The following is a 25,451-nucleotide window of genomic DNA, read 5'->3' as shown; positions in this document are numbered from 1 at the left end:
TGTCTGCTCTTTATTCCTACTAGGTTGATAGTCTTCAGCTGGAATGGATTGGGAGCTGAAAAAGAGAAATCATAAGTCAAGGACAAAAACAGGCTAACATGACTGGTACCATTATAATATAGTGTAAGTCATATCTTACTTTGGCATGGCCAACTCAATGAACATGAGTTTGAGTGAACTCCAGGAGATAGTGAAGGACCGGGAAGCCTGGTATGCTGCAGTTCCTGGGGTTACAGAGAGTCGGACACAACTCAGTGGTTGAACAACAACAAATACCTTACCTTCTGAGAGACCCCACTGTTGGGAACTTCCAGATACAGTTTCCTTTTTATGGGCACAACCACTTCTCCAGATACCTCTCTTGGCATGCAGTGACCCACCTACTTGTGGGTCTTGTTCTCTCCTGTCAGTCCTCTTGGACAGTATCTAAGCCAACCTAGGCATGCTCCATCATCCATGGATTCCCCATCTGGAGCTCAGATGAGAATTAGCCCCTTAGTCACCACCACTCCACTCCCCCATATCGTGGAAGCATGTACATTTCTCCCCCAAATTCTTTCACTACTTTGATTTATAGTAGAAGTAGAATTAGGGTCTAAGGGGGCTTCCCTGGTGGCTCAGAGGTTAAAGCGTCTGCCTCCAATGCCAGAGACCCAGGTTCGATCCCTGGGTCGGGAAGATCCCCTGGAGAAGGAAATGGCAATCCACTCCAGTATTCTTGCCTGGAGAATCCCATGGATGGAGAGGCCTAGTTGGTTGCAGTCCATGGGGTCGCAAAGAGTCGGACACGACTGAGCGACTTCACCTCACCTAGGGTCTAAGGAGCTCCTTGTTTGTTATAAGGGAGGAAGAAGCATCTAATTGTCTTCTCCCTAGAAAACTGTTCTACAAATAATTTGCTCTCTTAAAGAGACATTCCCTTTTCTTAGCCTCTTCTAGCCTCTTGAAGGAGCCTCTTCCTCCTTGGAGTTAAATTAATGGTAGCAAAACTTTACAGTCAGCTGCTTTTTAAGACTTTATTTTAGCATGAGGGACAGTTAAAAGCTTGTTTGCTCACCATCTTTGGGACATCTGCTGAGACTGAGGTAGGAAAACTTCTTATTTACCATCCCGTTAAAAATAATTATAACAGAAAACTGAGAGGTTTGCTGGAAAAGACATTAACAAGTCAATAGACTGTGTCTGTGTATCAGAAAACTATGGGAAGTGGCTGTCAAAATACAAGATACAAAGGTTGTATGGTTTGTAAAAAATTTGATGTTCCTGACAGACTCAAAAATTAAAGATTTAAGAACCAGAAGACACATGGTAAGTGTCAAAACTGACATTTCATGAAGTTTCTGTAAAATTTCAGTAAAATTTTTAAACTTTCCAAAGTTGTTAGGAGATAATGAACAGGACAGAAGCGGTTAAAGAAAAATAATGGAGGTGGGGAGTAGGCCTACCTGATACTAAAATATGTTTTAAAACTGTAATAACTGCAGAGTAGTCCTGGCAGTTAAATGAAAAGATCAGTGGAACTAAATATGAAGTCCAGGTATACTCAAATATGTAAAGGAAATAAAGTATATGATAAAGCTATAAAAATTATTTTAGGTATTTACAGGATTAATTTCCTTCCTTTAAAAAGTATCTAGTATCAATCCAGAAAATAGTTATTAGAAAAGTGAAAAAATTTTGAGACCTGTCACAGACAGGAAACTGAAGATGGACTGCGGTAATGTCTGCAGGGCCTGGTGGTGGCTATAGACTGGGGAGTTGGTGGCCTGACTCAGTCTGGCTTGTCTTTTATTTTTTTAAAAAAATAGTTTTTTTTTTTTTTAAACTTCAGAAGCTTATCCTGGCTCATAATGAGAAAAATAAGAGCTAGAATCACAATGTATACTTTAGCAAGCATCGAGAACTTTGTATCAGTGGTACTCAGGGTATGGGGTGACAGGTATTTTCATGTATTGTTGGTCATGATGTAGGTTGAGCCTTAATGGAGAAGAGCTTGGAAGTAGTTAGTAGGCAGCTTCGGAGAGAAAAGTGGTACTAGAGAGGAGAGTGGCTTGCCCAGAATCTAACTTTTTGCCCCAATATCCTGTATCTCTAGCTGTGGGGATGAAATACTATTTGTTTAGCTCATTATCCCCCTGTATTTGTGTGGACAGAGTGGATAAGCACCAAAGCGAAGGAAATAGAGTCGATTTTAATTGAGTCGTATAAGTCATGAGAGCTGAAAGACGTATGTGGTGTCATGTGGCTTCTTTTCATGTTGGTTTTGCCTTCTTAGGAGCCACCCCTTTTCTAAAGAAGAGCCCAAAGGAAGACTGGTCATCTCTTGTAAATCTCAAAAACCATGGCTCAGGTGAGATGATGGCTCTTCTCCCTTTTCTGAAATAGTTTTGTTCGTTTGTTTAAAGACTGTTTGAGCACTTGCTTTTCTTGCACTGAAATCCTCCTGTTTGCCTTCCCCTTCAGGAAGGCAGTACCCACTTGTTCTATTGGTCAGATAAGCTTTTACCTTCCACGAGTGCTCCTAATTTTAACTAGTGTTCACATATTAAGTGGGTGTAATCATTCAACATCTTTTCTCAGTCTTCTCCCAGAAACAGTGCTAGAACAAAAATGCATTTCCTCAAATTAAATGAGAATGTAGTACTGCATGGAAGAGGGCATGGCAACCCACTCCAGTATTCTTGCCTGGAGGATTCCCATGGACAGAGGAGCCTGGCATTCTACATTCCATAGGGTCTCAAAGAGTAGGACGTGACTGAGCAGCGAAGCACAGCACAGCACATAATACAGCATGCACCTTCTTGCAAAGAAAAGAACAGTCAGGATAAAGATAGAATTGACAGATTGCTATTAGTTAAGTGTCAAGAAGTCCTGTCTTGAGGTTTTGAGATGAGAGCTATGCTTGGCAGATTGTACAAAAACCAAGAATCCTCTATTTCTCCCCTCTGATCCTTCAAGAGATCCCTGAATTTAAACTGTTAATGTGTATTTTAATATCTTCCTCTCCCATAATGGATTGTCTTAAACATTCTTCTAATGTGCTTTGGGTTTAATACTAGCCAAACTGTAAGATAAGAGTTAACTGTTCAGTATTATTGGCAGAGTTTCTGTTTGGGCTTCCCTGGTGGCTCAGCTGGTAAAGAGTCTACCTGCAATGCGGGAGACCTGGGTTCAATCCTTGGATTGGAAAGATCCCCTGGAGAAGGGAATGGCTACCCACTCCAGTAGATACTGGTGGTGGTTACATGACATTGTGAATGTACTTAATGGCAATGAATTATATACTGAAAACTGGTTAAAATGATAAAATTTTATGTCACATATGTTTCACCACACACAGACACACACACACAGTTAAACAGTAAAGTATAAGAAACACAAACATCCATAAGTGAGCATTGGGGTGAACAGTTGGAGGACTGAAAAAAGAGCAAAGGTATTGTACCATCAGCAGTATCTATTTCCAGAGCTTTTTCACATTCCAAAGAGAAAGAAAGGGAAAGTCGCTCAGTCGTGTCTGACTCTTTGTGACCCCATGGACTGTAATCTGTGGAATTCTCCAGACTAGAATCCTGGAGTGGGTAACCATAATGTTTTGTTGTTTTCCGTGTACCAGTCTTGCAAATGTTTGTTGTATTAACACTGAGGTGTTTTTTATGTTGTTGTAAATACTATTCATTTTTATTTCAAATTCCCATTGTTTCTTGCTAAAATGCAGTTGATTAGTATATGAAAATGCAATTTGATTTTTATTAATCTACCTTCTCTCTAAACTTATTCTAGTAATTTTTTGGTAGATTCTTTAGGATTTTCTTCACACATAATCATGTCAGATGTGTAATATTACTGTTGTCCATCTTTGCTTTCCAATCTATATTCCTTTTATTTCTGTCTGGCTTTACTACATTGTCTAGAACTTTCAGTGCAGTGTTGATATAAGTAATGAGAACAGATATGTTTGCCTTATTCCTGACTAAGGGGAAAGGCATATAGTTTTTGACTAAGTGTAACATTGGTTTTACGTAAATGCTCTTTATCAGATCTATCAGGTTGAAGAAATTCTTGATTAGTGATCATTTTTATCACAAATGAATGTTGAGTTTTGTTAAAAGTTTTTATGCTTCTGTTGTTTTTTATGTATTATATGGTTTTCCGCCTTTTAAAATTAACATGATGAGTTATATTGACTGATTTTTGAAGTGCTAAACCAGCTTATCCCTAGGATAAATCCCACTTGGTCATGATAGATTCATATATTCATTTTTCACATATTGCTAGGTGAATTTACTAACACACTGTTAAGGATTGTTTTGTCTGTGGTTCATAAATAATTTGGTCTGTAGTTTTTCTTGTAATGTTGTTGTCTAGTTTTGCTATGAAGGTAATGCTAACTTATAGAATGAGTTGAGAACTATTCTCTCCTTTTATTTTCTGCAAGAATTTGTGTAGAATTGTTATTATTTCTTCCTTAACTGTTTGTTAGAATTCACCAGTGAAGCCATCTGAGCCTCAAGATTTGTTTACTATCAGTTCAATTTCCTTAATAGAATTGTGGCTATTAATGCTATTCAGGCTTCCCTTGTGGCTCAGACAGTAAAGAAGCTGCCAGCAATGCAGGAGACCTAAGTTCAGTCACTGAGTTGGGAAGATCCACTGGAGAAGGGAATGGCAACTCACTTCAATATTCTTGGCTGGAGAATTCCATGGACAGAGGAGCCTGGCATACTATAGTCCATGGTGTTACAAAGAGTTGGACACGACTGAATGACTTAACACTTTCACTTTCATGCTATCAATTTTTTTCTCTTCAGTGAGCTTTTATAATTTATGTCTTTTAAGCAATTTGTCCATTTCATCCAAGTAATAAAATTTATCGGCACAAAGTTGTTCAAAAATCTACTCTTTTTATGCTTTTGATGTTTATGTAATCTGTAATGGTGCCCCTCTTTCATTCTGTTGTTGATTATTTGTGACTTTTAGTTCTTTCCTTGATCAGTTGACTAGAGATTTATCAATTTCGCTGATTTTTTTCAAAGCAGCAACCTTTGGTTTCATTGATTTCCTGTTTTTCTGTTTCCTGTTACTTCATTTCTGCTCTTACACTTTGTGTTTCCTTTCCTTTTCATTACTTTGGATTTAATTACCTCTTATTTTGTACATGGAAGATTATATCATTGATATTGGACTTTTTTTTCCCCTTAGGACATTTAACGCTATAAATTTCCCTCTAACAAATTTAGACATGTTGTATTTTCATTTTTATTCATTTGAAAATATTTTCTAATTTATCTCATGCTTTCCTTTTTGACTCATTTGTTTAGAGGAAGTCTGTTTAATTTGCAAATATTTGGGGATTTTCCAAATAGCTTTCTCCTATTGATTTCCAGTTTAAATTGGTTACAATCAGGAACCATGCTGTATATGATTTCATTCTTAAATTTATAGACTTCTTTTGTACCACAGATTATAGTACCATCTGATGAATGTTCTATATGTACTTGTAGAGGATGTATATTCTAGTGTTGTTGGATGGTGTATTCTGTAAATAATCAAGTCAAATTGCTTGATTATGATGGTAAAGTTTTCTATATCCTTATTGATTTTCAGTCTGTTATACCAGTGACATAAAAGGAAGTCAAAATCTTAAGTTACAAGTGTGGCTGTGAAAGTGAAAGTCACTCAGTTGTGTCCAACTCTTTGTGACCCCATGGACTGCAGCCCTTCAGCCTCCTCTGTCCATGGAATTCTCCAGGCCAGAATACTGGAGTGGTTAGCCATTCCCTTCTCCAGGGGATATTCCCAACCCAGAGATAGAACCTGGGTCTCCCACATTGCAGGTAGATTCTTTACTATCTGAACCACCAGGGAAGCCCAAAACTATTAATGGAAAGTCTGACTGAGCTTTTTTAAATGGATGGAATAGGATGACACTCTTGGCATCACTGAAGCAGGACAGCCAGACATCACATGCTCCTGACAGGACAGTGATGGTGGTTTAGTCGCTAAGTCATGTCCAACTCTTGCGACCCTGTAGATTGTAGCCTGCCAGGCCCCTCTGCCCATGGCATTCTCCAGGGAAGAATACTGCAGTGGGTTGTCATTTCTTTCTTCAGGGGATCTTCCTGATGCAGGAATTGAACTCAGGTCTCCTGTATTACAGGGAGATTCTTTACCGACTGAGCTACATGTAGGATTCATGTGGCTGTAATTGTGTCTATTTTAACTTTTGGTTCTATAAGTTTTTACTTAATATATTTTGAAGTTCTGTTTTTAGATGAATTTATATTTAGGATTGTTCTTTTTATGAATTGATCTCCTCTGTCATTATAAAATGCCTTACTTGGGACTTCCCTGGTGGCCTAGTGGCTAAGACTCCATGCTTCCTCTGTAGGGTACATGGGCTCAGTCCCTGGTCCGGGAACTAAGATCTCACATGCCACACAGTGCAGCCAGAAAATAAATAAGTAAGTTAAAATAAAGTACCTTTCTTAATCCCTGATAATATTCTTTTTTCTAAAATCTATTCTGTTTGATACTATTATAGCCATTCTGGCATTCTTATGATTAGTATTTATTTTTAATTTTAATTTTTTGGGAATATCCTAAATGCTTTTTAACCTGGAGCATCTCCCACCTTTTCTTTATTTTTTTCAGCTGATTTACAATATTATATACGTTTCAGGTGTACAACATAGTGATTCACAGTTTTTAAAGGTTAAGCTCCATTTATAGTTATTACACTTATTGGCTGTATTCCATGTGCTATGCAGTATATTCTGGTAGCTTATTTATTTTATGCCTAGTAGTTTATGCATCTTAATCTCCTACACCTATCTTACTCCTCCCTCCTTCCCTTTCCCCACTGGTATCCACTAGTTATCTCTGTCTGTAAGTCTTGTTTCTGTTTTGTTATATACATTTGTTTTATTTTTTAGATTCCACACATTCATGATGACATATAGTATTTGGGTATTTCTCTGACTTGCTTCACTAAATATAATACTTTCCAAATCTATCCAGGTTGTTGCAGATGGCAAAATTTCATTCTTTTTTTTATGACTGAGTAATATTCCTGTGTATGTATGTGTGTGGCTATTCACTGTGTCTTCTTTATCCATTCATCTGTTGATGGGCACCTAGGTGGCTTTCACATCTTGGCCAATATAAATAATGCGCTGAACTTTGGGGTGGTGCATGTGTCTTTCTGAATTAGTGTTTTTACATTTTACCCAGGAGTGAAATTGCTAGGCCATGTGACAGTTCTAGTTTTAGTGTTTTGAGAGCTTCCAACTGTTTTTCACAGTGGCTGCACCAGTTTACATTCCCACGAGCAGACTATAAGGGTTCCTTTTTCTCCACATCCTTGTCAGTGTTTGTTAGTCGGTGGTCTTTCTGATGATAGCCATTCTGACAGGTGTGAGATGGTATCTCATTATGGTTTTGATTTGCATTTCTCCGATGTTAGTGATATTGAGTATCTTCATATGCCTGTTGGCCATCTCTCTGTTTTCTTTGGAAAAATGTCTGTTCAGTCTTCTGCCCATTATTTACTTGGGTTATTTGGGGTTTTGTTTTAATATTGAATTTGTATGCTGCTTATATATTAATAGTTTGGATGTATATGTGTTCAGTCATGTTTGACTCTTTGTGACCTCATAGACTATATAGCCCACCAGGCTCCTCTGTCCTTGGAATTTTCTAGGCAAGAATATTAGAGCAGGTTGCCACTCCCTTCTCTAGGGGATCTTCCTGACCCAGGGATTGAAGCTGCATCTCCTGTGTCTCCTGCATTGGCAGGTGGATTCTTTACCACTGTGCCACCTGGGAAGCCTGTAATTTGGACCCTTTATTGGTCATTTTCAGAAACTTTCCCATTCTGTAAGTTGCCCTTTCATTGTGTTGATGGTGAGCCCATGTATTTTGAGATTGATATTCAGCTGTAGATTCAAGGGTATCACTCTACATATGTCTGGAGAGGCCTCTGTCTCTGTCTCTCTCTCTCTGCTGCTCCCTCCTCTTCAGTATTTTGCTTAGCATTTCTAGCCATCTTGGACTCTTCAAACTCCCATCTCTGTTTCTTCCACTCAGAAAGACTGCTGGGCTCTGTGTTTTCCCTCCCTGTGCTGTGACCTGGAAATTGCCTATAAGCTGTAAGCTGGGCAGTCAAAGCTTACTTTGTTCCCTTTCAGAGCTCACCGTGCTCTGTTTTTAAGCACTGTCAGCCAGTGCTTAAAAACATGTTTAATCTATTTTTTTTTACAATTTTTTAATTGTTTACAGCAGAAGAGAATTTCCTCTATCAGTTAATTTCCATAGAAGTTGATTTGTTTTGTTGGACAGTTAAGTAGGCTGAAAACAAACTTTAAACTTCAGACTCTCTGATTAGTGGCAGCTCAAATCTCTGCTTGATTTCTTTTATATTTAACCAGAGGTCTCAAATTCTGACCCATGAATGCCTAACTGGGGTATCAGCTAAAGGTGTGGATAAAGTTTGTTCAGTGTTTTGGGGCTCCCCCCAACTCCTGCCTCTGGCTTTCATTTCTTCAGGATTTCCCTACTTCTTTTCCAATTACTGTTGTTGTCCTAAATTCTATCTTTTGTTTCTTCAAGCCAGTAGGACCATGGATTTACGCCTGAATTTTATTTGCCATACTTGATGTCTACTTGGGACCTGTGTTTAGGCTGAAAATAGTGTGAATTGGCAGTTCCCCTGTCGTTCTTCTCCTACGTATAAAACCTTCCCTCCAGTTTCTGTTTGTTTGGGTCACTTTTAAGTGCGTTCAGATAGTTGTTTTTTATAGTCAGCGCTCCATATTCATGGGGCTTCCCTTCCACATCCACAAATTCAACCAACCACAGATTGAAAATGTTACAAAAAAAATCCCAGAATGTTCCAAAATACAAAATTTGAAATTGCAGGACAGTGGCAACTATTTACATAGCATTTACATTGTATTACATATGGTAAGTCAAGATGATTTAAAGTATATGGAACAATATAAAATAGATTATATATAAATACTACACAGTTTATGTAAGGGATTTGAGTATCTTGAGATTTTGGTATCTACAGGGGGTCCTGAAATCCATCTCCCATGGAAACTGAGGCATTGATTATATTTTTCTGGAATTTAGAGCTGTTATCTACAGTAAATGTGAAATAAGAGCTACTCTTCCATTTTTGAAGAAGCCCAAACATACCTTTTTTTTTAAATCAAAATTTTTTAAGGTATAATCTACATAGAATAAAAAGCAACTCATTTTAAGTGTTGAATAAATTTAGGAACTTTGAGAAAGGTATAAAGATTTATTCAGTTACCGCAGCAATCAAGATTACAGAATTTCCATTACTTCAAAAAGTTCCTTCATGCCCCCCTACAACCAGTTGCTCTCCTGCCACCATTGGCCTTTATTAAGGTATTATTAATCATACCTGCTTTTGTCACTGTAAATTAGTTTTGCCTCCTCTAGACTTTCATATAAATGGAATAGTAGAATATTTGCTTTTTAGGGGATTAGCCTGTTTAACTCAATGTAATTTTCTTTTGAAATTCATGTGTGTATCAGAATATTCCTTATATTGCTGACTACTGTTATTCCATTATATGAATATACCACAATTTTTTAGTTATACCCTCACTTTTTGATAGACTTTTTTTTTTTCACTTTTTGACTGTTACAGTGATATGCTCATATGTGGATTATATTTTCATTTCTTTTGTATAAAACCTGCCTAGATTTGAAATCAGTAAATTGTGTGAAAAATATATGTTTAACTTTATAAAAAAAAACTTGCCAAACTGTTAAGCAAAGTGGTTGTACCATTTTACTTTCCCACTAGCAATGTATGATAGTTATTATATTATAGCTGCATATCTTCACCAACACTTGGTATGGTCACTCTTTAATTTTAGTTAATTCTGCTGCTACTGCTAAGTCACTTCAGTCATGTTCGACTCTGTGCCACCCCATAGACGGCAGCCCACCAGGCTCCCCCATCCCTGGGATTCTCCAGGCAAGAACACTGGAGTGGGTTGCCATTCCTTCTCCAATGCATGAAAGTGAAAAGTGAAAGTGAAGTTGCTCAGTCGTGTCTGACACTTCGCGACCCCATAGACTACAGCCTACCAGGCTCCTCCGCCCATGGGATTTGCCAGGCAAGAGTACTGGAGTAGGGTGCCATTGCCTTCTCCATTAGTTAATTCTAGCAGGTGTGTATTGGCATTTCATTCTTTTGAAATTTTTTGTTTCCCTAACAATTAAAATTGGTGGGTATTTTTTATTTCACATATTTTTCATTGATATATAGCTACTGGATTTGTTTAGATCTTTTGCCAGTTGATTTGGTTGTCTTCTTATTCCTGTATTATGAGAGTTCTTTATACATTCTCAGTACAAGTCTTTTGTATGATAGAAATACTGGGAATATCTTTCCCAGTCTATGACTTGATTTTTAATTTTCTTAGTGGTATCTTTCAGAGCTGAAGTTTTAAATTTTGATAAAATCCAGTTTACCAGGTTTTAAATTTTTATGATGGTGCTTTTTGTGCACTACCTCAGAAGTCTTTGCATACTCCAGCACTATGCATATTTTATTCTTTAATATGTAAGTATTATGGTTTTAGATTTTCATTTTAAAGGAGTGATCCATGTCAGTTTCATTCTGTAAGGTAAGAGTTTAAGTTCCCTTTTTCTATTTTCAATGGATATCCAGTTTTTCCAGAGTCTTTTGTGAAAAGAGATCCTTTTTCTACTGAATTATATTGGATCCTTTGTTGACAATCAGTTGATCATGTGTGTAGGCGTTTTTTATAGTCTGCTTAATTGATTTGTGTATTTATACTTTCACCAAGATAACAGTTTTAGTTAGGGTATTAAGTCCTGGTATCAGGTAATGTGAACCTACCAAATTGTTTTAGGTATAATAGGTATTTTACATTTTCCTATAAATTTTCAAATCAACTCATCAGTCTCTATAAAACAGCCTAATGGATTGTGATTAAGTTTTCAAAGATTTATAAGTTGGTTGGAGATAATTGTTAGGTTAACAGTAGTAAGTCTTCTGAACCATGGACCTAGTGTATTTCCATGTTTGCTTAGGTCTTCTAAAATTTCTCTCAGTAGTGTTTTGTAGTTTCCAGTGCACAGGTCTTGCAAATATTTTCTTAATTTTATTTTTTAACTTCATTCTCAATTGTTTGTTGTTAGTATAAAATAGAATTGATTTTTTTTTTACTGTTTTGAGATAAATATGCTGTGACTGTGATAAATTCACTTATTATTTCCTGTACTTTCTACATATCTGGTTATGTCTGTGAATGCAGTTTGCCTTCGCCCTTTCCAGTGTGTTTGCCTTGTATTTTTCGTTCTTTATGCATTGTCTGCAGTGTTCAATAGAACTGGTGGGAGCAGCTATCCTTGTCTTGCTCCTGATCTTAGGGGAAAAACAACCTTTAACTAATAAGTATGATATTATGTATAAATCTTTTGTAGTTGCATTTCATTAAGTTGAGGAGTTCTATTTCTAATGTTGAGAGTTTTTAATACAAGTATAACAGATGTTAAATTTTGTCTAATGCTTTTTTTTTTCATTTGAAATGACCATACTGCTTTTCCTACTATATTCTAATATAATGAGGATTATATTATTGATTTGTCAGGTATTATACCAATCTTGCATTCCAGTGATAAGCACCACTTGTTCATGTGTTATGCTTTTTATATTACCCCTTAATACAATTCACTCTTATTTTTTGGTTTTTAATTGGTATTCATCAGGGCTATTGGTCTGTTCTGGTTTTGGTAACTGTATAAGATTCACCTCATAAAAGGAATAGGAAAATATTCCTCAGTCCTTTATTTTTAAGAAAAAGTTAGTGTAGTATTATCATTGACTCTTTTTTTTTTTAATAGTTTTTTATTTTTTTAATTTTAAAATCTTTAATTCTTACATGTGTTCCCAAACATGAACCCCCCTCCCACCTCCCTCCCCATAACATCTCTGTGGGTCATCCCCATGCACCAGCCCCAAGCATGCTCTATCCTGCGTCAGACATAGACTGGCGATTCAATTCTTACATGATAGTATACATATCATTGACTCTTAAATGTTTCACAGGACTTACCTTGAAGTCTTCTGGACCTGGAAAAATCTTTGTGGGAACTTCTTGAATTGCAAACTCAGTATCTTTAATAGTTGAGGGTTTTCAGATTTTTTTTTTCTTTGGTATCATGTTTTTAAGTGAAAATATTTGTCCATTTCATCTACACTGTCTAATTTATTGCCTTTAATTTGTTTATGCTGTAGTCTGTTTATTTAATATCTGCAGGATCTGATAGTGGCCATATGTGGCATCCCTCTTTACTTCTTAAATGTCTGACTAGTGTTTTACCTTTTTTTGTGAGGGGCGGGGGCCTGTGCTTGGTACTGTTGCAGGTCTTTATTGCTGCATGGGCTTCTCTATTAATAGTGTGACACACCAACTTAGTTGCCCCATGGCATGCAGGATCTTAGTTCCCTGACCAGGGATTGAACCCACATTCCCTGGATTGGAAGGCAGATTCTTAACCAGTGGACCACCAGGGAAGTCCCTAGAGGTTTTACATTTTAATGATACTTTAAAGTATCTGGCTTTCAGTTTCATTGATTTTTTTTCCCCCTGTTGCTTATTTATTTCCTATTTTACTGATTTTTCCTTTTTTCCAAACTATTTCCTTTACTTGCTTTGAGTTTAGCATACTCTTTTATAAAGCTACTTAAGATAAAAGTTTAAATTATTGATATTAAATCTTTCTTGTTTCCTAATATAAGCAAGCATTTAAACTTATGTTTTTCTCTTATCCTATTCTTCAAAATTGTATTTAGCCTAATATATTTTATGAAAGTTTTCTTTTTTATTTTTCTTTGACCCTAAATTGATTACTTGGAAGTATATCGTTTAATTTCCAAACATTTGGGGCTTGTCTAGATATGTTATCTTTATTGATATCTAATTTAGTTCATGTGTGGTCAGAAAACATACTTCATGTGATTTTTCTTTAATCTGTTGAGATTTACTTATGATCTATCTTGGTGCATAGTCCATTTACTCTTGAAAAAAATGTGTTGTGCAAAATATTGAAAGTGGTGGTTTATAAATATCAAATGAGTTGTTGTTGTTAAGTCACTAAGTCTGTCTGACTGTTTATGACCCCATGAACTGCAGCACCCCAGGCTTCCTGGTCCTTCACTGTCTCGGCAAGTTTGCTCAAACTCATGTCCATCGAGTCAGTGATGCCATCCAACCAGCTCATCCTCTGTCACCCCCTTCTCTGCTTGCCCTCAGTCTTTACCAGCATCAGGTGTCAGTATTCTTAGAGATTCTGAATGGCTACAGATTTTCCCCCCATTGGTCTAGTTCTCTCAGTTAGTGATCAACATTAACATCAATTTTGGACTTTTTTGAAATCTCACTTTTCTTTCATCAATTTTTGCCTCATGTGTTTTGAAATTGTTAAGTACATATACAGTTGTAATTGTTACATCTTCCTGATGTATTTACTGTTTTATCCTCAGGAAATGTTCTTTATCTGTTGTGGTAATACTCCTCACCTCAGCTTGAAATCCGTTCTGTCTGCTTTTACTATAGCCACATCAGCTTTCCCATGTTTAATGTTTTTATGTCCTTCTCCATCCTTTTATTTGAAACATATTTGTGTCTGTGGTATTTAAATATGTCTCTTGATGACAGAATATGTTTTGAAAATGAAGTGAAAGTGAAAACGCTCAGCCGTGTCTGACTCTTTGCGACCCTGTGGACTGTAGCCTACCAGGATTCTCCACCCATGGGATGGATTTTCCAGGCAAGATTACTGGAGTGGGCTGCCATTTCCTTTCCCAGGGGATCCTCCCGACTCAGAGATCAAAGCCAGGTCTCCCGCATTGTAGGCAGATGCTTTACCGTCTGAGCCACCAGGGAATATATTTTGAGTCCTGCTTTTTTATACATTTTTTTATAATCTCAGTCTTGGGACTTCCGTGGCAGTCCAGTGGTTAAGATTCCATGTTTCCAATGCAGGGGACAGGCATTCAATCCCTGGTTAGGGAACTAAGATCCCACAAGCCACATGGGAGTGTTTAGTTCTAAAGTTGGAGTCAGGGCTGCTATTTTGCTCTTTGTTTTCTGATTACCTGACCTGTTTTATTTTAAATCTTTTAAATATACTTTAAATTTTACATTCAGAGAAAAATTAAGTAGAAAGCACAGTGAGTTTCCATTTATTCCCTACCCTGACAAATGCAAAAGCTTCCCTAATATTAGTATCTTGTACCAGAGTGGTATGTTGTTAAAATCAGCGAGCCTACACTGATACATCATTGTCATCCAAAGTTCATAGTTTATATTAAGGTTCATTTTTGGTGCTGTTTATTCTATAGATTTTGACAAATATATAGTGTTATGTATCTGCCATTATAATATACAGACTAATTTCACTGCTCTAAAAATCCTCTGTCCTCTGCCTACTCATCCCTCCCTCTCCTCTATAATCTGTAACAGTGGCAACCACTGATCTTTTTATCTTTTCTGTAGTTTTGACTTTTCCAGAATGTCACATAGTCAAAATCTTACATTCTGTAGCCTTTTCAGATTAGGCTTCTTAACACATTTAAGATTCCTCCTAACCTGTTTTTATGCATCTGTTCCTACATTCTGGTTTACTTTGTGTCAGTCAATACTGACACAATAATGAATTTTTATTACTCATTTTCATTTCTCTGTTGTATCTGTAGTTATATCATCTTGCATTATTTTTTGTGGTTTCTTTAGGGATTATAGTATGCAGCTTCTATAGTATAGTATCTTTAACTTATCATGATTTATTAGAGATAATGCTGAATTAATTAAGGTAAAATATATCAGCTTGCAACATTGTATTTTCATTTACTGACTTCCATGGTTTGCTTTTTGGTTCTCCATGTATGTGATATTTCTGTTTGTAATTAATGGTGTTAAAATGCTTGCTTTAAACCAAGGATCTACAGCCATTAGGTTAAATCCAGTCTGCTACCTATTTTTGTACAGATTGTGAGTTAAGAATAGTTCTTCTAGTTTAAATGTTGGAAAAAATACAAAATCAAAATATTTCTGACCTATTTAAGTTTTTGAAATTTAAATCTCAGTGTCCAAACATGAAGTTTTATTCAAACACAACATTGCTCATTTATTTCATAAATTCTCCATGGTTGTTTTCATGCTAAAACAGCAGAAAAATGTTCACCAATTGCTGCTAAAAACTTAAAAAAAAAAAAAAAAGGAAATGAATATTTATGGTCTTTTATATAAAACTTTTCTCTAACTCTTCATTCTTTCCTAAAGACCTTGGTTATCATCTGGTGTCATTTTTACCTTCAGCCTGAAGACCTTTTTAACCATTTTTGGTTGTACAGTTTTGCTAGTGATAAATTCTTTCAAACTTAATCTGCTCATATAGCTTTATGTAGCCTTTGTTTTTAATAGGTAATATTGCTGAACTGAACTGAATGTTGCTGAGTACAGAATTCTTGGTTGATGTTCTCTTAGGCTTTTAGCAGTTTGATTAGGATTTTCTGAGTGTAGTGTTCTTTTGTTTTTATTCTTTTGGGGTTCATTAAGCTTGTTTAATGTGTAAGTCAAGTTTTTGCTTATTTTGAATATGTTATGCCATTATTTCCTTAAAATTTTTTCAGACCTTTTTTTTCTCTTTCTCTGGGACTCCAATTATATCTGTCTTGCATTACTTTGAAATTGACCCAAAAATCTGTGAATTTGTTATTCATTTTTTTCTTTTGCATTTCCTTTCTATTCAGATGGCTTAATTTCTGTTGATCAATGTAGTCATACTTTATTATGCTTTTTTAAATTTCACTTTGCAGATATTTCATTTTTACAAATTGAAGGTTTTTAGCAATCCTGAGTTGAGCAAGTTTGTAGGTGCCATTTTTCCAACAGTATTTAGTATTTGCTCATGTCGCTGTCAAGATGGCTATTCCTGAAATATTTCACTTTATCATTATTATTGTATTTGTTATCATCTGTAGTCAGTGATCTTTGATGTTACTATTACAAAAAGATTACAACTCACAGAAAGCTCTAGTGATGATCAACACATTTTATCTTAAGTATCTTTTAATTCAAACAGGCATATACATTGTTTTTTAGACATAATGCCATTGCACACTTAATAGACTACAATATAATGTACATGTAACTTTTATATGCCGTGCATAATCAAAGAATTTTTGTGACTGGCTTTATTGCAATAATTATTGCAGTGGTCTAGAACTGAAACTGTGATGTCTGCAAGGTATGTCTGCATTTACAAGGTTAATATTTGTTCCTTTTCCTATGCTATTGAGCCTATATGGTGAAATTTTCATTTCATTTATTATACTTGGTAGGTCTAGAATTTTCAGTTCATGTTTTTTTATCAGTTTATGTTTCGAGATTCCCTGCCAGATTTTTCATTACTTCTTTGGACGCCTTTAGAACAGCTACTTTGAAGCCTTTTTTTTTTTTTTTTTTTCAAAATCCAACATCTAGGCTCACTAGGAATTAGTTTCCATGAACTATCTTTTTCTGAATATGGGTTATATTCCCCCTCTTATTTTTCTGTTTACATATCTGGTAATTTTTGCTAGAAACCAGGATCTCTTGAATAATGTGTTATAGTAATCTAAATTCTGTGTGTCTCGTTTTTTGAGGATTTTTGTTTGTTTTTCTTCTAGTAGACAATTAACTTGCTTGGAATCAAGCTTCAAACCCTGCCCTCCCTGTCCTCTTACTTCCACCCCAAGTGTGAAGCAGCTGATAGTTAGATCTCTGCAGCTTCCTCCTGCTGTTTTTTTCACTCTGATCCTGTGATGGGTGATGTTCATGTACTTTTAGCTCTCAAAGAATTGGTATATATTAATGTTTAGATTTGAGGGCTTACTTTCTGCGGTACTCTTTCTTCTAGTGTTTCACCGTTTTATGCTTCCTGCTGCTTTGTTAGCCCCAACTTTCTGACACCTCAGTCCAGTAAGGCTCTAGGTTCTGCTTAACTTATAAGCAGGTTGTGTAATGCTGTTAATCAAAAATGCAGAAATCTCGGAATCTCACTTGGTACACTTCTCATTTTCAAAACTCTTTTCTCGTGTCTTGTTTGCTTTTTCCTAAGTCTGCTTTGATCTCTCTTAACAGTTGCTTAGTTTAACTATCAAACTAGAGTTCTGGCAAAGTTTATACTCAGATTTGGAGTCTCATTCTTCCAATAGTTTTCTCACTTCTAGATAAATGTCACTAAATCTTCAGCTCATCTACCAGTCCTCAATTCTGTCCTTTGTCACCTTTGAGGAGGTAAACTGGTTTTCTGCCTGCGGAGCTGTGGACTTTGGGGTGGGTACCTTCATGCAAAATAGCCACAAACTTAAGAATTCTTACTCACTGTTATCATTTAAGAATAAACTCTCCTCCAATTTTTGCCTACTTTGGTGTCCTTCCAGTGCCTTCTATTACTTTTATTATGTATTGTGTACATATTTTAAAATTATCATCTGAGGAATTGTTTTCTTGACCAGTTCACTCTATTATTGCTAGATATGTCACATCATGCATTTTTTAGAATTTATTTTTAATTGAAGGATAATTGCTTTACAATAATGTGTTGGTTTATACTATACATCAACATGAATCAGCCATAGGTATACATATGTCCTCTCTCTCTTGAACCTCCCTCCCACCTCTCACCCATTCCACCCCTCTAGGTTGTCACAGAGCCCCGGTTGGAGTTCCCTGAGTCATACAACAAATTCTCATTGGCTATGTATTTTACATATGGTAGTATATGTGTTATCATGCTATTCTCTCCATTCACACCAATGCATTTTAAAACCATATTCTTCCTGCATAACACATTAATCTTAAAGGAGAAAAAAAATTACCTCATTGGCGAAGCCTGAAAAATTGTTCTGCCCTTGTAATTCACTGTAACATACTTCTGTTGTAGTACCCTTACCACCAGTCTTGTAGATTTGGGTTGACACATACTTTCTTAAAAGTATGTGTTGCATGCTTTGCAGCTGTAACTTCTTGTGAGCAGAGACTGTGTGTTGTATATCTTGGCACCCAAGTAAACTAATGCAATTTGGGATTGCAAAGTGACTTCACAATACATTTTTAGAATGAGTTATTAAGTAAATATGGTGGCAAGTACTTATACTTTGATTTTTAGTTGTTGTTGCTTCCCTTATAATCTAAATCACAAAACAAGAAAAATGGTAGGCTTTATTTACAAGTTTCATATGAATGCCAGAAAGGAGCAGGATCAAAACTAGTCCCCAAGGATTTACCTGGCAGTCCAGTGGTTAAGACTGTGCTTCCACTGCAAGGAGCACCGGTTCAATCCCTGGGTGGGGAGCTGAGATCCCACATGCTGTATAGGACAGCCAAAAGATAAAGTAAGTTATAAAATAAAAAACTAGTCCCCAATTTCTGGTCAATTTTCTGATCACAGTTCCAAACCATTACAGGGATCAGTGTCATTCAAAGATGTGACTGTGGACTTCAGTCAGGAGGAGTGGCAGCACCTGGATCCTGCTCAGAAGACACTCTACATGGATGTAATGTTGGAAAACTATTGCCATCTCATTTCTATAGGTAAGAAAAATTCTTTGAAACTTTCAGTAGCATGCATTTCCTTTCAGAGTGCCTAAAATACATGTGATCTTGGTCTTCAGGGATGAATTCTTTTTGGTTGACAAAAAGGATAATTGTGTCTTCACTTGCCTAGTACAAGGTGTTAAGTTTACTCTTACACAAAGGAGTATCTTACTTTGCAGAATGGAAATTCAGCTTACTGATTTTTCAAATGTATTAACATCTAAGCAACTTAATCCAAATCTTCCCTTAATCAGGGTGTCACATGACCAAGCCTGATGTGATCCTCAAATTGGAACGAGGAGAAGAACCGTGGACATCATTTAAAGGTCATACCCGCTTAGGTGAGTTTCTGACTCTCAGGCAGGTGAAATCTAGTGAAAAATAAATTTAAAGTGATTGTGTGGTGGTGACACCTTTGAAATGTTTTGGTAGTATACTTTTAAAGGATCCTAACCTTTGAAATGACCACTGTGCCTGCAAAAATCTTAAATCACACTTTCAAATATCACTCACCCTATAAAATAGACTTTCCTAATTTGCTTGCCACTCTTAATTGCCTAATTAATTGCCTAATTGCCACTGTTAATCAAAATGTACTGTAAGCCTTCCTTCTTTTAGATCTTTTCATCCATTTCTGTCCTTTTCTAGCTTTCTCAGTCCCTTATTGTCTAGCCATTGTATAGGTTTCTTTTAGGCATTCTTATCTATCTTTAAGAAAGAAAAAATTCTTGGTTAATATTTCTCAGGTGCTTTCTATTTTATCTCTGTATCTTTAGTATCATTCCAGATTTGTTTGCTGTGCTAACTCTGAGTTCCCATTCTCACCACAAGTCTAGCTATTAATTCCCTTGCCTTGGCCAAGACAGATAATTCCATAGTTACTATTTTCTTCCAGTAAGTTTTCATGGTTCATTGTATATGGATGATCATCTTACCTGAAACCATCCCTTGCTTTGGGTAAAACATTGACTTGTTCTTACCCTGATTCTCTAAGTGATTATTTCCAGCTTAGTCTGTTCTCTTTATACTCTGGCCACATTGCCTGGAACAGTGCCTTATACATAATAGTCACATAAATCTTATTTTTTTTAATGTATATTATTTCTCTAGACTCTCAGTCTTTTTTCTCTAATTTGTCATCAAGAGATCTACCTTTTAATTACTAGTAGTATCATCCATTCTGAGAATTTAAACTCTTTGTTTTATATAGATACCTCTAGCACTGACATACTTGGCACATTTCTCCCACCTTCACTCTAGTGCTTCATAAGTTCTGCACTCTGATGTCTTACCTATCCCAACTTTCCTAGCTCTTAAATTCTTTCCCACTAACTATTTCCAGATTATTTTGTTCCTGCTGTGATACCAGCTTGATTGTCTCTGTCATAATCTTTGGGGAACCTCTTCACAGTTTGTGTTTATAAGCCTGTGAAATATATTTACATCCTCCTATATTTTCATTTTTCACTGTAGTTTTCTCACTTCTACATAAATATCATACAGATTGACAGCTACTATATTTCATGTCTTGAAACTGTAATTACAATTTGGCTTTGCTATAATTTTTGTGCTAATTTTTTCAACTTATATTGTTACTTTCCTGACAAGATACTTATTCCCTACTTCTTTTTGTTAATTATATGACATTGAAAGTCTCCTTTATACAAGGATTACCATAGTAAGCCATCATGTGGTCTTTTCAAGTTTTTCTCTTTTGTGGAAACTTGCTAATTTCTATTTGATCTAGTCTCCTAAATGTTCTCTATACATGTAAGGTTTATCATGTCTGTACTTTTCACTGTGTTCACCCTTCTATATAATGTGTATCTTTGAAGTCATGATTTCTTATCCTTGCTCTTCCTTGACTACTCCCCAGCATATCCACCTTTCCTTTTTCTTCATTCCCATGTTGCTTATAACTGTAACACATACAACTCTTAAAGATTATATAATTTGATACTTGACTGTACATGGTTTATGTTTAAGGATTCATTCTTTCAAAGATAATATCCTTTGTACTTTCTTTGCTGTAGTATACATGTTAAGTAGTCAGTTGCCTTTTTTCTGTTTGTGGAACTGTATAGGGGAGATCTCTTTGTCCTCCATTCACAAAGCATGTACTGATAAGTCCTTTCAGAAGTATTTGCTGAGGTCATGGCTCTGTACATCTGATTGAAGTGGTGGATTCTAACAGACACTACCTATCTATGATCTGCAGTATTAATGTAAACTCAGAAGAATACAAAGAACATAACCAATAAAGAATTATGAGAAAGGATTATTGTCAAAGTTTGCATTTTTAATGAAATATTTATGATACAGTATAAGCTTATAAAAAGATTTGTTAGAATTATTTTTATAAACTATAATTGTTTTCAAGTTATGAAGAAACAAATCTTAAAAAAAAAGAAACAAATCTTAAATTGATGGTGGGGCATATGTGAAGGGTTTTGATATCATGGAATGGTAGCATTTTCTTGAAGATTCTCTAAATATGATTAGAAATAAGACTAGGAAAAAAGTCAGCTGATTAAAAGAATGTAAGTAAATCATGTGATTAGGAATAAGTGAGGTATATATACAGCAATAAATATGAGGCTTTACTTATTATGGGTGAGGTTTTTCAGATATGTGGACAACGCTGAAAACTTGTTCGAATATAAAAAGTGAGTTTAGGTGCTGTAAAGTTTTGTTTACAGGAGAAATTCCTTGTATGTTAGTACTGGAGGCAGTGGACTCAGGAAGAAACAGACTTTTGAGCCTAGATTTAACATTGTTTCACTAGATATGGATGATCTCAAATATAATTATAAATTTATAAGAGAAATAAAGGCTAAGGTTAATGAGTGATCTAGAACCACAGGGAGCAATCTTTCTGGTCCACATATGGAAAACTGGAGTTAAGAATGTTACTGTATCGGAGAAAGACTTGATTCTTTCTTTAAACCTCAAAAATTAAGTTAGCAGTTGAAAAGAATAGTTATAATTAATTGTCATGAAAGTTCCTGTTGGGGGACTTCCCTGGTGATTCAGTGGTTAAGAGTCTGGGCTTCCACTGTAGAGGGTATGAGTTCAGTCTCTGGTCAGGGAACTAAGATCCTGCATGCTGCACAATTTGGTGGAAAAAAAGCCATTTGTTTTTAATAAAAATAAAGTTCCTGTTGGGAGTGTTTTCTTTGTACTTCCCTCACAAGAAAAAATGATTCCCAGTTATATGGAGGATTAGAGTGTAGACTATAGGATTTTTTTTCCTAAATGCTAAGAAAATAATTAATGCTTGGAAAGATTTATCGATGGCTGTGTGGAAGGGGGTTGGTGGAACAACTGAAAGTATTTTACCTCACAATCTAGGGATGAACATGTAAAAGCTCTAATCTGTGTCTTCCAAACACTTACCTCTAAAATTTTCCCTGAACTAGCTTTTCCACTAATTTGTCTTGTTCATCCTACTTAAATCTTAATGCCATAGGTTCAGTTTATTGCCTCTAAATCCACCTATCCAAGCATGAATTCCTCTTCCACTATTCTTCTGTCTCTTTCCTTTACTGTTTCTTGTCTTTGTTTCACTTTCTGTATGAAGTTCTGGTACATAGTGCAAATGTTACTAGCATTCATTACTTATTTTTCACCTTTTTCCACACTGAGGCAGAGTGTTTAATTTAGGTTCCATGTCTTTTCCCAGGCAAGGAATAGTTTGTCCTTGATCTTTTTTGGCCTCATACACATATACAATTCCTTTTCATAGAAAATATGTAAGATTCACAAGTTGTTATTAATTATATTCTTTTCTAGAAGAAAACTGGAAAGCTGAAGACTTTTTATTGAAATTCAAGGAACAGCAAGATAAGTATTCTAGATCAGTTATATTAATCAACCACAAAAAGCTGGTTAATGAGAACGGTAGTACATGTGAAAAGACATTTACTTTAAGTAAAAACTCTATTAATTCAAAAAAGCTACCTCCTGAATATGACACTCATGAAAAGATTTTAAAAAATGTTTCAGAATTAATCATCAGTAATCTAAGTCCTACAAGAAGGAGACTTAGTGAGTGTAATGGGTATGGGAAATCACTCCTCAATACTAAACCAGAGACAGCTCACCCTGGAGTCAAATCTCATAATCAACGTGGGAGGACCATCAGTCGTAATGAAACGATCACGCAATATCATAAGATGGAAACACCAGCACAGTCATTTGAATATAATGACTGTGAGAAAGCCTTTTTTAAAAGAGGAGGCCCAATTACACATAGTAGAACTTATAGAAGGGGAAACACATCTGATTATAATAAAAGAAGAACAACTAATATTGAAAAAAAGCATACATGCACTGAATGTGGGAAGTCCTTTTGCAGGAAATCAGTATTGATTCTGCATCAGGGAATTCACACAGAAGAAAAACCCTATCAATGTCATCAGTGTGGAAATTCATTTAGGAGGAAATCCTATCTCATTGATCATCAGAGAACTCACACAGGAGAGAAACCCTTTGTTTGTAATGAATGTGGTAAGTCTTTCCGCCTAAAGACAGCCCTCACTGATCATCAGCGAACACATACAGGGGAGAAATCATATGAATGTCCACAATGTAGGAATGCCTTTAGATTGAAATCACACCTCATTCGTCATCAGAGAACTCACACAGGAGAGAAACCATATGAGTGTAGCGACTGTGGGAAGTCTTTCCGCCAGAAGACAACGCTCTCCCTACATCAGAGAATTCATACAGGAGAAAAACCCTATATTTGTAAAGAATGTGGAAAGTCCTTTCATCAGAAGGCAAACCTTACTGTACATCAAAGAACTCATACAGGGGAAAAACCCTATATTTGTAATGAATGTGGGAAATCCTTCTCCCAGAAAACAACCCTTGCTCTTCATGAGAAGACTCATAATGAAGAGAAACCTTATATTTGTAATGAATGTGGAAAATCCTTCCGCCAGAAGACAACCCTTGTGGCACATCAGAGAACACATACAGGGGAAAAATCCTATGAATGTCCTCACTGTGGGAAGGCTTTTAGAATGAAGTCATACCTCATTGATCATCACAGAACTCACACAGGAGAGAAACCATATGAATGTAATGAATGTGGAAAGTCCTTCAGTCAGAAGACAAATCTCAATTTACATCAGAGAATCCACACAGGAGAGAAACCTTATATTTGTAATGAATGTGGGAAGTCTTTTCGCCAGAAAGCAACCCTCACTGTACATCAGAAAATACATACAGGGCAGAAATCCTATGAATGCCCTCAGTGCGGGAAAGCCTTTAGCAGGAAATCGTATCTCATTCATCATCAAAGAACTCATACAGGAGAGAAACCATACAAGTGTAGTGAATGTGGGAAGTGCTTCCGCCAGAAGACAAATCTCATTGTACATCAGAGAACTCACACAGGGGAGAAACCATATATTTGTAATGAATGTGGTAAGTCCTTCAGTTATAAGAGAAATCTTATTGTCCATCAGAGAACTCACAAGGGAGAAAACATGGAAATGCAGTAATAAATGATGTGATCTCTTTGTGAAGCCTTTCTAAGTTATTGTAAAACTTTGTTTTTTTTAAAGCATGCTTAAACATATATATGAGGTAATTTTAATCACAAATGTAATAATAATAACTTAATGTACTGTACCACATAAATATTTATCTATGTTTACTAGCATATGAAATGGGTGTGATCATTGATATTGAACTTTTTATCAGCAGTGAAGCTAATTTTCTAAGTTTTTGAGTTCTCCTGACTCAGTTTATTTTTTTAAGTGCTTATATAGTACATGCAGAGGCAAGATACAGAATGCTTATAAGCATCAGCCTCCATAAGAGGAGGAAAATATGAAATAAACTTCTTGCACTCTTCAGAACAAAATGTAGTTGTTACTACCCCCAAAGTTGACCACTTCCCGGTTTTTAACATGAAATAGTTTTCTTCTTCAAACTATATATGTATTTTGTTATTCATTATAAATTCTTTTGTGTTGTTTCACTCAACATTTTAAAGATTCATACATTATTGCATTTGGCAGTAGTGTATTCATTTACATTCTGTGTACTATTCCATTTTAAGAATATACTGCTATTTATCAATCCTCTTGATGGGTATTTGTATTTTTTTACAATTTTGTGTTGTAATAAAAATGTGGCTGTAAATATTCTTGTATATGTCTGTCTGTGGGGGTGTGTGTGTGTATGCTTGTATTTCTGTTGATTTTATACAAAGACTGAAATTACTCAATCCCAGGGTGTGTATAAAAGGTTTTCAGTTATGGTTGATACTGCCAGAGATCTCTCAAACTTTTCTCAACATGGGATGATTCACTTTGGAGAGTATTATGATATACACGGTATATGTAATTCACAGTGTACTTTGAGTTACATTTTAGTGCTGCATGTTATATTTAGAAATCTTACCACCATATATGTCTTTTTAGCCTCCCCTCTTTATATTATGATTATTACATTTATTATATCTATATACATTGCAAGCCTCATGAGACAGTGTTATACTCCTTGCTTTTTAGCACAGTAAATATTTATAAAAAGAAAAAAACAATTTTATTTTTTACTCAGCAATTTGCCATTTCTATAGCTCTTATTTTTGAAGTTTCAAGTTTTCCTTTGGTATCATTTTCCTTTCATCTAAAGAGTTTTGTTTAGCGCTTCTTTTAGAGCAAACCTGCTGGTAGCAAATCCTCATTGTCTTTCTTTATCTAATATCTTTTATTCTTCATTCTTGATCATTTTCACTGGATAAAGAATGGGGTTGACATTTCTTTCCTTAAAGCATTT

At 35.7% G+C, this 25,451-nt stretch overlaps 1 protein-coding gene across 1 annotated transcript; it reads left to right on the top strand.

The window, feature by feature from the left end:
* The first annotated feature begins 26 nt into the window (after positions 1-26).
* LOC128063937 (zinc finger protein 567-like) lies at positions 27-24,166 on the top strand. Its single transcript, XM_052656767.1, is given in 6 exon segments — positions 27-123; positions 2,276-2,350; positions 18,527-18,653; positions 18,911-18,974; positions 22,420-23,117; positions 23,454-24,166. Coding segments are annotated over 5 exon segments (1,611 nt in total). The 5' UTR covers positions 27-123; positions 2,276-2,341.
* The last annotated feature ends 1,285 nt before the right edge of the window (positions 24,167-25,451 follow it).

The sequence above is a fragment of the Budorcas taxicolor genome, chromosome 18 (assembly GCF_023091745.1).
Source record: "Budorcas taxicolor isolate Tak-1 chromosome 18, Takin1.1, whole genome shotgun sequence".
NCBI classification, from domain to species: Eukaryota; Metazoa; Chordata; class Mammalia; order Artiodactyla; family Bovidae; genus Budorcas; species Budorcas taxicolor.
Note: the sequence above shows the minus strand (reverse complement) of the source record. Positions and strands in the feature narration are given on the sequence as shown.